The 12,860-nt window shown below is 35.6% G+C and overlaps 1 protein-coding gene across 4 annotated transcripts; it reads right to left on the bottom strand.

Annotated features, from left to right (window-relative positions):
• Positions 1 to 2,785: 2,785 nt before the first annotated feature.
• On the bottom strand, positions 2,786 to 12,423 carry LOC112043604 (uncharacterized). 4 transcript variants are annotated; one of them, XM_024079087.2, is made up of 7 exons: positions 12,183 to 12,423; positions 5,206 to 11,211; positions 5,013 to 5,064; positions 4,388 to 4,462; positions 3,764 to 3,907; positions 3,092 to 3,157; positions 2,786 to 2,865 (listed from the first exon to the last, which is right to left on the bottom strand). In XM_024079087.2, exons 2-7 carry the CDS (start codon positions 5,242 to 5,244, stop codon positions 2,816 to 2,818), a joined length of 426 nt encoding a protein of 141 aa, XP_023934855.2. In that variant the 5' UTR covers positions 5,245 to 11,211; positions 12,183 to 12,423; the 3' UTR covers positions 2,786 to 2,815. The 4 variants fall into 4 exon arrangements, with proteins under 4 accessions (XP_023934855.2, XP_052739821.1, XP_023934887.2 ...); XM_052883861.1 differs by having other exon boundaries at positions 4,388 to 11,211; XM_024079119.2 differs by lacking the exons at positions 2,786 to 2,865; positions 3,092 to 3,157; positions 3,764 to 3,907; positions 4,388 to 4,462; positions 5,013 to 5,064 and adding an exon at positions 11,303 to 11,379 and having other exon boundaries at positions 9,810 to 11,211; positions 12,183 to 12,410.
• Positions 12,424 to 12,860: the final 437 nt, after the last annotated feature.

Here is a 12,860-nt window from a genome sequence, read left to right as displayed (position 1 = left end):
ACCACAGACTTTTTGCTTTGACATTGGCACTGACAGTGACATTTGACACCATTGTCTTTATTTTCTACAAGAAAGGACTGGATTCTAGGCTTTTGCTGACAAATAAACAAGAAACTATTTTTTTTTATCCGCATAAATAATTCGAACTGCATCCGGGTGCCCAATACGTTAAAGGCAAAATTTTGTTTTGAGTTGTCCCAGTCCCATCTCTTTCGTATCAACGCAATGAAAGAAATAGCGTTGTTTCCGTTCCGGTTGCGTCGCCATTGCTTTGCCTCTTATTACTAGCGGATGCCCGCTACTTCGTCTGCGAGAAAATCAACATAATATACACTTTTGACCCTCTTCATGCCACGTACTTATATTTTCGCATGTTTTACCCTTAGATGTATATTAAATAGTCCACTAATATTTTTTTATAAATATACCTAACTCATGACATGAACGATTTATACTTTGGATTTATATTAAAAAAATTCAACCGACTTCCAACTCAAAAATTAACCTTAACTAAAAAGCAAAAAATAACATCTTACCTATGTGCTACCTTCTGATCAGTTTGAAGGCGGTGCCAAGCCAGAGATGTTTTAATTTAAGCCGTTTAAATTACAAAATTTCTGTGGTTTTTTCAGAAACGGCTTTAATTAAACCATGACACTAGATTGGCACCGCCTTCAAACTGATCAGAAGGTAGCACATAGGTAAGATGTTATTTTTTGCTTTTTAGTTTAGGTTAATTTTTGAGTTGGAAGTCGGTTGAATCTTTTTTATTAAAATTTTTATTTTTTAATTTTTAGTGTTAGCACACCTACTGAGTGTGAAAAAAACAAGGTAGCTACTGTGAACCGTTGAGGAGTTCTCTTAACTGTCCTTCGTCTTCATCATCAGACCCTTAATACAGTCACAACCCATCTAGGTGGAAAGTTCTCATCAATACAAATAAATCAAGCCCAAACAAAAGGTACCTGCTGTAAATCGTTGACGAATTCCATCGTCTGTGTTTTGGCTCCATCATCAGACCAACTCCAGACCTTCATAAAATTGTAGTGGTTTAAAATATCTTATGGAAACACTACCAAACGCACTAGCCGTCCCTACAATTTTCGAAAGTTCCCCTCGATTTCTCCAGGATGCCATCATCAGATCCTACTACTACCCTGGAGTCAAATCCTTCAAAATAAAAAAAAGAATTTTCAAAATCAGTCCACAAATGACGGAATTATCGCTGGACATACATAAAAAAAAAATGCCTGTGAGTTTTCACTTCAGAAATTACAAAAGTCAAAAAAAAATCTAATTTTTCCCGGGCTATGCGTGCGCCCAGAAGTTAGAAATATCCTTTATAGGTGAAGTCACAGTCATATTTATTTTTCGTTTCTTTTGTAAGAAATCTTAACCCTTCATTTGGGCCCCTCAACAAATTTTAATACAAGGCCCCTCCAAGGCACGCTACGCCACTGCTACAATCCTAGATGAATTATTAATACCTAATCCTAAGTATGTACCTACGTAGGTAGGAAATCATCGATGTCGGTTTTTTCGATGTGGAAAAGTATTTCCTTTCTATCCGATTAAATTGTAAGCTTAGTTTAATTTGGTTTTCGATTCAATCATTGAATAAGTAGACATCCATTGTGTGAAAAGAATGGATGAATTCCGTATTCATTTGGACTTTGCTTTGACTGTTACTATTCAATTAGGGATTGGTGATTCAATTATAAGTTTGAGACATTTGGCATCCCGGAAGTGCGCAGCGATTTCTAAATTAATTCCCACGTACCTATATACTCGTATTATTTACTTACGTACTCATAGAAGTTATAATAATTATTGTGGATTAGTGTATTCTTTGAACTTAATTTTGAAGTAGATATTTTCAACCGATTGAGCTGAAATTTTGTATACACGTTAAGTTTGGATGACAATGCAGGATATGTTTTATGACGTCATTCTAAATCACCCAAGATGGTAGAATAGTTATTTTTAATGCTTTTCTACAATATGGGTATCAAATGAAAGGGCTACTCATGCGTTGACCGCGATGATCAGACACCGAGACCTAGCCAGCGATAACTAAAAAATAAGCCAGCGATAAGCAAAAAACTTTTTTAAAAAAGCTTTTACAACGCTCTAAACAGAAGAAAATATTTATTCTTTAAAAATTTTAACTATCAATGTATAATCATTAGGTATATACAATTTATATGTTAACTAGTACCTACTATTTTAATTATGTAAATTGATCTGGTAACTTTATTATATTTTCAATTTAATTAAGTACTGATATAAGTTGTTATAGAGGTTAGAAAAAAATATTTTCTTCTTTTTAGAGCGTTTAAATGAAAGCTTTTGATAAAAAAGTTTTTTTGCTTTTAATTTATTTATTTACCTACTATTAACATTAATATATAGGTAAGTTACCTGCCATCAGTCTCCAGTTTTAAACCGAGACTCTGGACTAAATAATACGGTTTTGGATTTTTTCATTTAGATATGTAAAATCTGGAGCCTGAAGTTGGGAAGAATGTACCTATGTCCAAAATCAACGTAGGTAGATTAGTATTGAGGAAAGTTTTCCTTTAATCTGACTTTTATCTGGCATGTGCTTACTCAACTAACAAGTCTGTGCACGCCATAACTGTATTATTTAGCTAAATACGAACGAGAGTGAAACTTGAAATTACTTAACATTTAATACAAGATTGCATAAAGTCCACGGTGAGCTATTATATTATAATACGTGCATAAATAAAAAAAAATAAAAAAAAAAAACATTTTAATGATACAGGCAAAATTTTAATTAGGTAGCTATATTTTATTCTGTATCAGATCCCTTGTCATTTACTCCATGAACTCTAGGTTGACCTGCAAAAAAAAAATAATTAAGTAGGTACAGTTTTCATCGGTAGGTTAGGGTAAGGGGTAGGGTAGGGTAGGGGTAGGTTAGGGGTAGGGTAGGGTAGGGGTAGGTTAGGGGTAGGGTAGGGTAGGGTAGGAGTAGCTAGGGATAGGGTAGGGGTAGTTGAAAGTTTACATAGAGTTTCACGCGGACGAAGTCGCGGGCGTCTGCTAGTAAATGATAAATACTTACGTTCAGGCTCGAATTCATTGGGCAATATCCCTTTAGTGCTCAAACGTCGATCGTCGTCATCAGAACCTGCAAAATTATTGGGTAGATAAGTTTTTTTTTTCATTCTTTACAAGTTAGCACTTGACTACAATCTCACCTGATGGTAAGTGATGATGCAATGTAAGATGGAAGCGGGCTAACTTGTTAGGAGGAGGATGAAAATCCACACCCCTTTCGGTTTAACGGCATCGTACCGGAACGCTAAATCGCTTGGCGGAACGTCTTTGCCGGTAGGGTGGTAAATAGCCACAGCGGAAGCCTCCCACCAGCCTGGACCAATTAAGAGAATTTCAATCGGTCCAGCCGGGGATCGACCCCAGGACCTCGGTCTTGTAAATCCACCGCGCACACCACTGCGCCACGGAGGCCGTCAAAGTACAATATTTTATATTAATAGTGATACTGTGTATCGCTATCGGTATTTTTGCGTTTAATCTACGGATCAATCCCTACAGAGCGATTTAAAAACTCTAAAGCGATTTTCGATGCTGTTATTACTCGAAGTATGGCAAGAAACTGCCCCTGACACCTTAACGGGCTACCAAACCGCGTTGAATTTGTAATCAAGTGCAGCACAGCTAATATGTCAAATAAAAATTGTAGCAAATAATATAACTATAATTTGTTGCTAACCTGATGTATCAAGATCAGAACTGTCGCTCTCTTTAGCTTTTTTAATATGAGGAATAATTTTTCCATCGTCATTCTCATCACTCTCGCTGGAAGATTCCGATTTCAATGCCCTTTTCTTTTTATGATCTCTGAACTCTGGAACCTCTGAGAAAAACAGTAAAAGAGTTGTTTACCACATATCAAAATATCAACGCCGTGCATTATGCTTCTATGTAGTGCACGGCATATACAGAGCTGTAGGGTTCTTTTTAAGGGTTACAGACAGACATGCTGTTAGAAGGATAGGGTATTAATAAATAAGATATTAATAAATTATTAATAAATTTATATTTATATATAATTAAATATATTAATTTATATATAATTAAAATAAGATATTAATAAATTTATTTTCTTTCTTTCTTACTTACATAAAACATGACTTGAAAAAATGCATGCATGCATGTGAAAAAGGATCTAATATCTTCTTTATTCGTCTTGTGTAAACACAGAATGTCTATTTTTTACTTCTACCGTATAATTTAGGTACCTATGTATCTACGATAGAGTAGAATTGTAGTTACAGTGTAGTACCTACTCATAGATCTATGTAGTACCTACCTACCTACTACGTATTATTCTCACCTTCAAAGTCTCGTATTCGTAGTGATGGTGCTCCATTTTTCCCACGCGTTAGATCAAATCCTATTTTAAGATTTACTGAAAAATATGACCATTTGATAAATATTTTTAGCATAAATGTACACTTTTTATTATTTGCTCTTTTTTGCCTTGAGTGACCATCGAATGCTGAGGTCATTGAGCATGGTACTAAGGTCATCCAGAGTCTGTGCCATGATGACTACATCATCCGCGAACCGCAGTTGAGTGATGTACTCGCCATTGATGTTGATGCCAAGTCCGCCCCAGTCCAGAAGCTTAAAGACGTCTTCCAATGCGGCGGTAAATAGCTTCGGAGAGATCACATTTCCCTGACGCACTCCTCGCTGCAACTGGATTGGCCTCGTAGTCTGATCCTGAATACGGACTGACATAGTGGCGTTTTCGTACAAGCACTTCAACGCTTGGATATACCTGTAATCAATTCGGCATCTCTGCAATGACCTTAGCACAGCCCAGGTTATGTTGCCAATGAAATGAAACTCGGCATCACAATTTTATTAACAGTACAGTAGGTACCTACAAGCAGAATGCAGCGTTGAGGGCTAAAATTGTTTCTATAAGTAGGTCCTACTAAATATCTACTTACAAGTTTTATCGTCTTCATACTCCTTGAAAGCAGTAACCCAGCATAAAAAAACCTGCACAATATACACTTTTTGGTTAGTTATCAGAAGATAGTTAAGATTAGTTATCTACAAAAATCGTTGCATTTTAAATATTAGACTTTAAATTATATTAAGTCGTAGGTTTCAGGTACTAGCAAGCACTGAGTAACCTACCACAAAAACAGCTCCTGTTTTACTAGTTGACCAATACATGACTAAAGGCTACTTATAAAATAAGAATTATTTTTTATTAAGTTTGCACGACCAACGACACGCCTTGGCTTTAATTAGAAGTAATAAAATTAGCTACTTACGGTGTTTACGGACCATTTCTTCTATCGTACCTACCATAAAAATTTAGAACAGCGGATTTTCCCCTGGTTACTTTTCTCAGTGGGCGTTAAAGTAATTAAAGGCGTATCACATATACCTACCTACCTAGGTTTTAGGTTTGTCTTGATAGCTTCCGCCAAAAGTGAAAGATCATCACAATATGTCGAGTGGTCACATAGTAGTACCTAACCACGACCACTCTTCCAAGAGGGCACGAATTTTTTTTATTCTTCATATGCCCTTGACAACAATCTCTCCTGATGGTCTAAGTTGTTAGGACTAGGATAAAAAAATTACCCTTTTCGGTTTATACACGATACCGTGCCGGAACACTAAATGGCTTAGCGCAGGGCCGGACCGTCCATACGGCGAACGGAGCGGTCGCTCCAGGCGCCGAAATGGTAAAGACTTGTCTTTACCATTTCGGCGATCGATTCATATAGACGATCGAAAAGAAATTTATTTCTTTTCGATCGTCTATATTTAAAGCGAAGAGATAAACGCGACGTGCGCGAATTTACTTCTAATAGAGGCGTCTTTCTTTACCTATGGTGCAGGGAGTGCGTTGATTTTAACCCGGGTATATACAGGTAATAGAGGGCGCTAGGGTGATGATTGCACCCGGGCGCTACGTGAGCTAGAGAGTCTTTACCTATAGTGCAGGGGGTGCGTTACACCCGGATGTTGCGATCTCAGGGGTGCCCAAGCGCCACTCGCCGCGCGGGTTCTATAGGTACTAGGGGGCGCTACGGTGATGGTTGCACCCGGGCGCTACGTGAGCTAGAGTCTTTACCTGTAGTGCATGGGGTGCGTTACACCCGGGTGCTGCGATCTCAGGGGAGCCCAAACGCCACTCGCCGCGCGGGTTCTATAGGTACTAGGGGGCGCTAGGGTGATGATTGCACCCGGGCACTACGTGATCGAGAGACGGTATTGTGCCTGATTTTCAATTGGTCTGAGTATGGTCAAACTCTTCGCGTTCCATAAGTTCGTAGCCTAAGTAAACCAGGAAACTACAAAGCTATAATTTTTTAGTTAATTTATTTTTCAACTTTATTTAGAGCTCAATACACTTATTTTGTTGGCCTGGAAACATTTCTATACCAGCTATTTTTTTTCTTTAAACTCTTAGAAAATGCACAGACCAATAAAACTCGATAAGTGCTTTTTCTAGCTTCGGAAATAGATAAAAGTCTGATGGAGACGAGACTAGATCATATGAATATGGTGGTAAGGTAAGAATTCTAAATTATACTGATGAAACAAAACTTTTCTTCTCAATGACCATGGCCATTTTTCTTTAATTTGTCCTCCGAAACATCGCAGCAGATTTCACTATTAAGCAGAGTTTATATTTACGCCTTTTTTTAGTAATCCACCGTAATTACATCCCGCGAATCTCAAAAAACTAAGGCCATTACTTTTCCAACACGCAATACCGCTTCTGCCTTTTTGGAACATTGGATCCACTTTTTAGGCTGTACTTTTGTTTCTGGAGTAAAGTAATATACTCAGTTTTTAACCATGGTCACAAAATATACAAAAAGTATCTGCCTCAAACAACTCCAAGCAGTTGCGAAAATTCGTCAGTCGATCGCGTATTTGTTCAACTCAAAGAAGCCAAGGCGATTATGTGATGTTTGCCAATTGCTATTGAGATGCCAATAGCAGCTATCTTCCTAAAAGTCAATCTATCTATCTATCTATTACTATAATAAAAGAGTAGAAATCGAGTGTCTGTACTTTTCCCAAATTTAACTAAAATCAAGTTAGGGCAATTAGAAATGAACAATTGAATACGAAAACATTTTTTTTAATTTTCTTGTCTGTCTGTCTGTCTGTCCTTCTGTCTGTATGTTCGCGCTATTCTCTGGTTCTACTGAACGGATTTTGATGCGGTTTTCACCAATAGATTAAGCATAGTCCAGGGCAACATATAGGCTTTGTTTCATTAAGATCGGACCGGCCTTCGGCCGGGGGTTTGTAATAGGACTTTCGAATGTGGCTATGGCTGGGCATTTTACCTAAGCGCAAAAAACGTGCGGCCTTCGGCCGCGCACTTTATTGTACACCGGCCTTCGGCCGGGGGTTTGTAATAGAGCTTTCAACTGTGGCTATGGCTTGGCATTTTACCAAAGCGCAAAAAACGCGCGGCCTTCGGCCGCGAACTTTATTTTACACCGGCCTTCGGCCAGGGGTTTGTAATAGGGCTTTCGACTGTGGCTATGACTGGGCATTTTTCCAAAGCGCAAAAAACGCGCGGCCACGAACGGCGCGAACTTTATTCTACACCGGCCAAAGGCCGGATAAAGTTCACGATATATACGAAGGCACTAATTCACCTTCAGTTTTTAACATGACTTTATAAATGTTTTTTTTTTTTGCTAAACCTTTCTTCTTCAAGTTCTTCATTGCAGTGATTAAGTTTATTATTAAGATTAAGATACTCGATTTTTTTTCATGTTAAAAAATTTGATTGAATGTTTGACGGGATCGCGTGGGGAACGTAACGAATGCAAATGAATGCATAAAATTTTATTCTATTAATATAGCTATACATTGAATAATGTAGCTTTAACATGAGGGTAATTTAAAAACAAATAATAAAAAAGAACAACCGACCTTAAAATCATAAAAAAGTTTCCATTAAATTAAAAGCGAAACATAACATCGTATGTGCTACCTTCTGATCAGTTTGAAGGCGGTACCAAGTTAGTGCTGTGTTAATTAAAGCCGTATCTGAAAGAAGTATCTGAAAATCCAGTTAAAATCTTTATGATTTAAACGGCTTGAATCGAATCGAAATCGAACGGTCGAATTGAGAAACCTCCTCCTTTTTTTGAAGTCGGTTAAAAATGTATGACATTCCGATATAAATTAGGCTACGAACTTTTCAAACGTCCCTAGTATATAATGTTAGGAGCAAACAGGAAAGGCGCCATAATTGGATCTGGCTCCATTGTAAAATTTACCTCGGTCCGGCGCTGGCTTAGCGGTACGTCTTTGCCGACAAGCCACGACCTACGCCTTCTGGCCGACCAAGTTAGACATGGACAAGAAACCTCAATCGGTCCAGACGAGGATCAAACCCAGGCGCCACAGAGGCCGTCAAAATGTACAAGATGACTTCGAAACTAGTAATACCAATATTTATCATGTATTTTACTGAACCGTATTCTATAATAGATAAGCAGTAAGCTACACTATGAAAGCTAAACAAAATCCCCAGATTTGAAAATTGCAATTTAACGACCGACGCCCATTCACTGAAGATGGGGATTTACTTACCTAGCTTCCCTACATGTTTACCAGAAAATATGAATGGAAAATCGTACTTCCTAGGTTTTCTGCTATAAAGCGTTTAGGGTAAATAAATGCAATAAACATTAAACATGTTATAGGCACCTACTTATTGAACAATACCCAGTGACCAGCATTTAGTTATCTACTGTTTTAGCCACATTTATTTAGCAATGACCAGCATTCCTTATTCCTATTCAATAGGCTAGTTGACACCTTTTTTAAATGGGTCATAAATTGTTAATTAGCGTTCAAATAGATTGAAAATAATTATCATATTTTTTTGAGATATGAATATGACATAAAAATATTAATTTTTAAATATTTTCTTGACAATACGAGTCAAAACGCTCAGTCTTAATATTACGTGGACCTCACAACTTTATACGGTAGAAGAACTGATCTAAACCAATTTTCATTTTGATGGCATTTAATTGCGATAACGATAACGATTTTAGAAGTGAAAGGTAAAATGGGTTGATACCAACTGCTTAAGTTCATCGTTAGTAAAACTAATTTTAAAATTGTAGAGTAACTGACAGTAACATCTTTATCTTAAGTGTAAAAGGATTTGTAGCGCAAGCGACATTACGTCATCAACCCATATTCGGCTCACTGCTGAGCTCGAGTCTCCTCTCAGAATGAGAGGGGTTAGGCCAGTAGTCCACCACGCTGGCCCAATGCGGATTGGCAGACTTCATACACGCAGAGAGTTAAGATAATTCTCTGGCATGCAGGTTTCCTCACGATGTTTTCCTTCACCGATTGAGACACGTGATATTTAATTTCTTAAAATGCACACAACTGAAAAGTTGGAGGTGCATGCCCCGGACCGGATTCGAACCCACACCCTCCGGAATCGGAGGCAGAGGTCATATCCACTGGGCTATCACAGCTCTTAAGCAACATTAGTTAACATGGAATAGTATATTATTTATAATAATTTTAGGTTTTGTAATAGCACAAAAAATGTTCTGTAAGATGTGGTTTTTGTGGTTGTGGTAATCCAGCGGTTAAGAGTTGATTTCATTTGATTTTACTATTGAAAACAACAATTTTCAATAGAAAATTCAACATATACCTATGCACCTCCCCTCGCTCCCATCAAATGCGATGCATAACGAAACACTAATAAAACTTAAAAATTATACTTAAGTTCATCATTGTTTATGCTTTTATTTTTTTCTAAACAATATCAATTAGTGATTTTTCCTTAATATTTATTGTGGTTTATCAAGAAAATCATTAATATCAAAACTGGCAGGAAACTCACACAAACTCCTTTCATCTAATTCACAATTATTTTCCAATAACTCTTCTGTTAATGAATCTACTGTCAAAATCCTGTATTCCATAGTGCATGTTTGATAATAAAATGATGACCATTCTTGATCAATATTCATTATGTAATTCAATAATCGATTTCTCAGGGATTCTAAACATTTTTCAGGGTTTGTCTGTTTGACTGTTGGATCATTTAAGAGATATCTATTCATATTTACAAATTTCCATAAAAAGTATGTAGGGGACAAAGATGGGAAATTAACAGGTAGGCGCAGTACCTGATGACCGTGGACTTTGAAAACACGATCAATATCATAATCTTTGTTGTTTATGGTGCATCGTTCAATCAATTCATAGAGAGTGGGTTTATTCATACTTGAGTCACAGGGAATATCATTTTCTTTCAACCATTGCAACATGCGTTTTTTTGAATGGTATCTTGTTATAGATTTTGCTGGTTGCAACCCATGTATAAAGTTATTTGCCATAACAATAACACTACCAGGTTTTATGCTGTGGAGGACTATGTCAAACATCCATTTCTTAAATATATCTTCAAGACTTGTATCTTTGTCCTGAGCAATGTATATACCATTTTCATAACCATCTTTTGATATTAAATGGAAAAAAATCATACATTCTTTTTTGCTTGCGTTATGAGTTTCGCTTGGACTCTTAAAAGGAAGATGGGTAACAATATTTTTCTCATCAACATAGTAAATCTGTCTACCCATTTCTCTGTAATTCTTTATTTTAGTTAAATATTTAAATCTTTCAAATCTATTCTTAGCATTTTCAATGAGAATTAGAGGTGGACCTTTTAAATTTTTTTTATATGTGTATCCCAAGCTGTATATTTTGCTCTCAAAGGTTTTTAAATCTGGAGTATATTTCTTATCAGCATTAAATTGTTTACTACTCCTTAAAAACTCTAGATGTAGATTTGGAATCTTTAAATTTTTTTGCTCAATTAGAAATTCGTTAATGCACTTCATTAATATAACATGGTGGTCATCATCAAAATTATCTTCTGTATATGGATTGTCATCTACTACATGGTAGATAAACATTTTTGGTAATCCTGTATAAAAGGATACTCTTTCATAGCAATCTTCCAAGGGCACCTGTAATAAATTATTACTTTTTTCTTTCTTACATCTTTCTAGAACTGTTTTAACTATAGATATTACTTGTTGATCTACAGATTTTTCAATCTTGTTTGTTGTGGTTGCTCTGACTATATCCCTTGCCATCATCTTGACTCTGAAAAAGTAAGTAGTAAGTTTTATTAAAGTAGTAAAATTATACAAATATTATGTTATAATCAAATAATCAATTTCATTGTGATAGTTACATTCTAAACCCAGTAATCCATATTGGAGCAGTATTATGTTTCCAAATTTCTTTTCCAGAAGGGAGAGAAGCCTTGTCCTGCATTGGATCATTAAAAATAGACTGATCATGATGATGTCATTTTTTAATAGATATATTTAGTGTTTATTTATTAGGATTTGATTGTAATCTAAATTTACAATAAAGAATTGATTGAATATTAATACTTCAGTATTTACTTAGGGAACACTACTTGTATGTTGTAGTGGTCGAGTTATTGGTGACAGAGTTATTGGTGACAGAGTTCATTAGGGGACATAGTAACACTAAACTAAATATTGCCGCCAAGAGCCTAGGACTTCACACTTATGAGTTGATTGATGTTGAGCAACACCCATACTTACTCATATACTCTACTATGTAGAGTATACTCATTTGAAAGAGACCTTCTAGCCTGAAATTATTGTCTACTTTAAGTCTTGAACATAATTTGCTACACTTACTGTTTGAAATCTTTCAAAAGATAGAAGTAAAGTAAGTACTTAATATAAATGAAAGTTTATGAAACACATATTTGTCTTACACACAAAATATACTAAGCAGATTTCAGTAAATTTTTCAACATTAAATAAAGGTACCTACATCACAACATGAATAAAATAAAACGCACATATGATATGCGTTTTATTCTAATCACATTCGCTAGATTTTATATCGATACAGGCAAAAAGTTGCAGAATGGATACTTATTTCAAGTTATGAGGTGTTTATAATCGAGAAGCAAAACAAAGACACAGATCACTTAATGTTATACCAAGCTTAAAAATCAATCACAAATGTGTATACTTAATTTAAGCATTCCTGGTTTTTGAACTTTGTTAGATGGTTAAATAGTTAAATACCTTTGTCCTTCTTATTACTGCAAGTTGCAACTAAAATCAATGCTTTATCTGTTAGTTACTTATCGAAATTAATACTACTAGGTACTGGATAAGGAACCACTATTAACTGAAATAATTAAAATTACGATTTTCGGTATTTCTACATTGAAATCAAAACCGTTTTTATAATTTCAATAATAAACAAATTGGTCTTGGAATGGAAATTGAGAATTGAGAATTGTTTGTCATTGTCAAATGTCAATTGACATTTGAATATTTTGACAATTAAATGACATTGACATGACAACTACTACAGATCAAAGAATTTATACTCCAAATAGAATTAGTGAATCTGCATACACGAAAATTTTGAACATAGCAGCGACATTATTTCCGCAAACGAAATGTTTTGAATTAAAATCGGTGGCAAGTTTTTTATACATAGAAGTTTCATAAAACACTTACTTTCCTACTTTTAAAATAGTTGAAGAAACCAATTGAGAAAAACAAAAAAAGACTTGAATATTTTTTCTATTGTTACCCGTAATCGAACCCGGAATTATTATAATATTGTCGTTGAGTTAGTAAAATTTTGATCCAGAGAAGCTACAACTTCTATTAAACGTCAGCGTTAGTAAAACCTATCTAGCTTAGGTACACACAATACATCAGTGTAAAATAGATAATAATTGCGTAAAA

Source organism: Bicyclus anynana, chromosome 10 (assembly GCF_947172395.1).
Source record: "Bicyclus anynana chromosome 10, ilBicAnyn1.1, whole genome shotgun sequence".
Lineage (NCBI taxonomy): Eukaryota > Metazoa > Arthropoda > Insecta > Lepidoptera > Nymphalidae > Bicyclus > Bicyclus anynana.
Note: the sequence above shows the minus strand (reverse complement) of the source record. Positions and strands in the feature narration are given on the sequence as shown.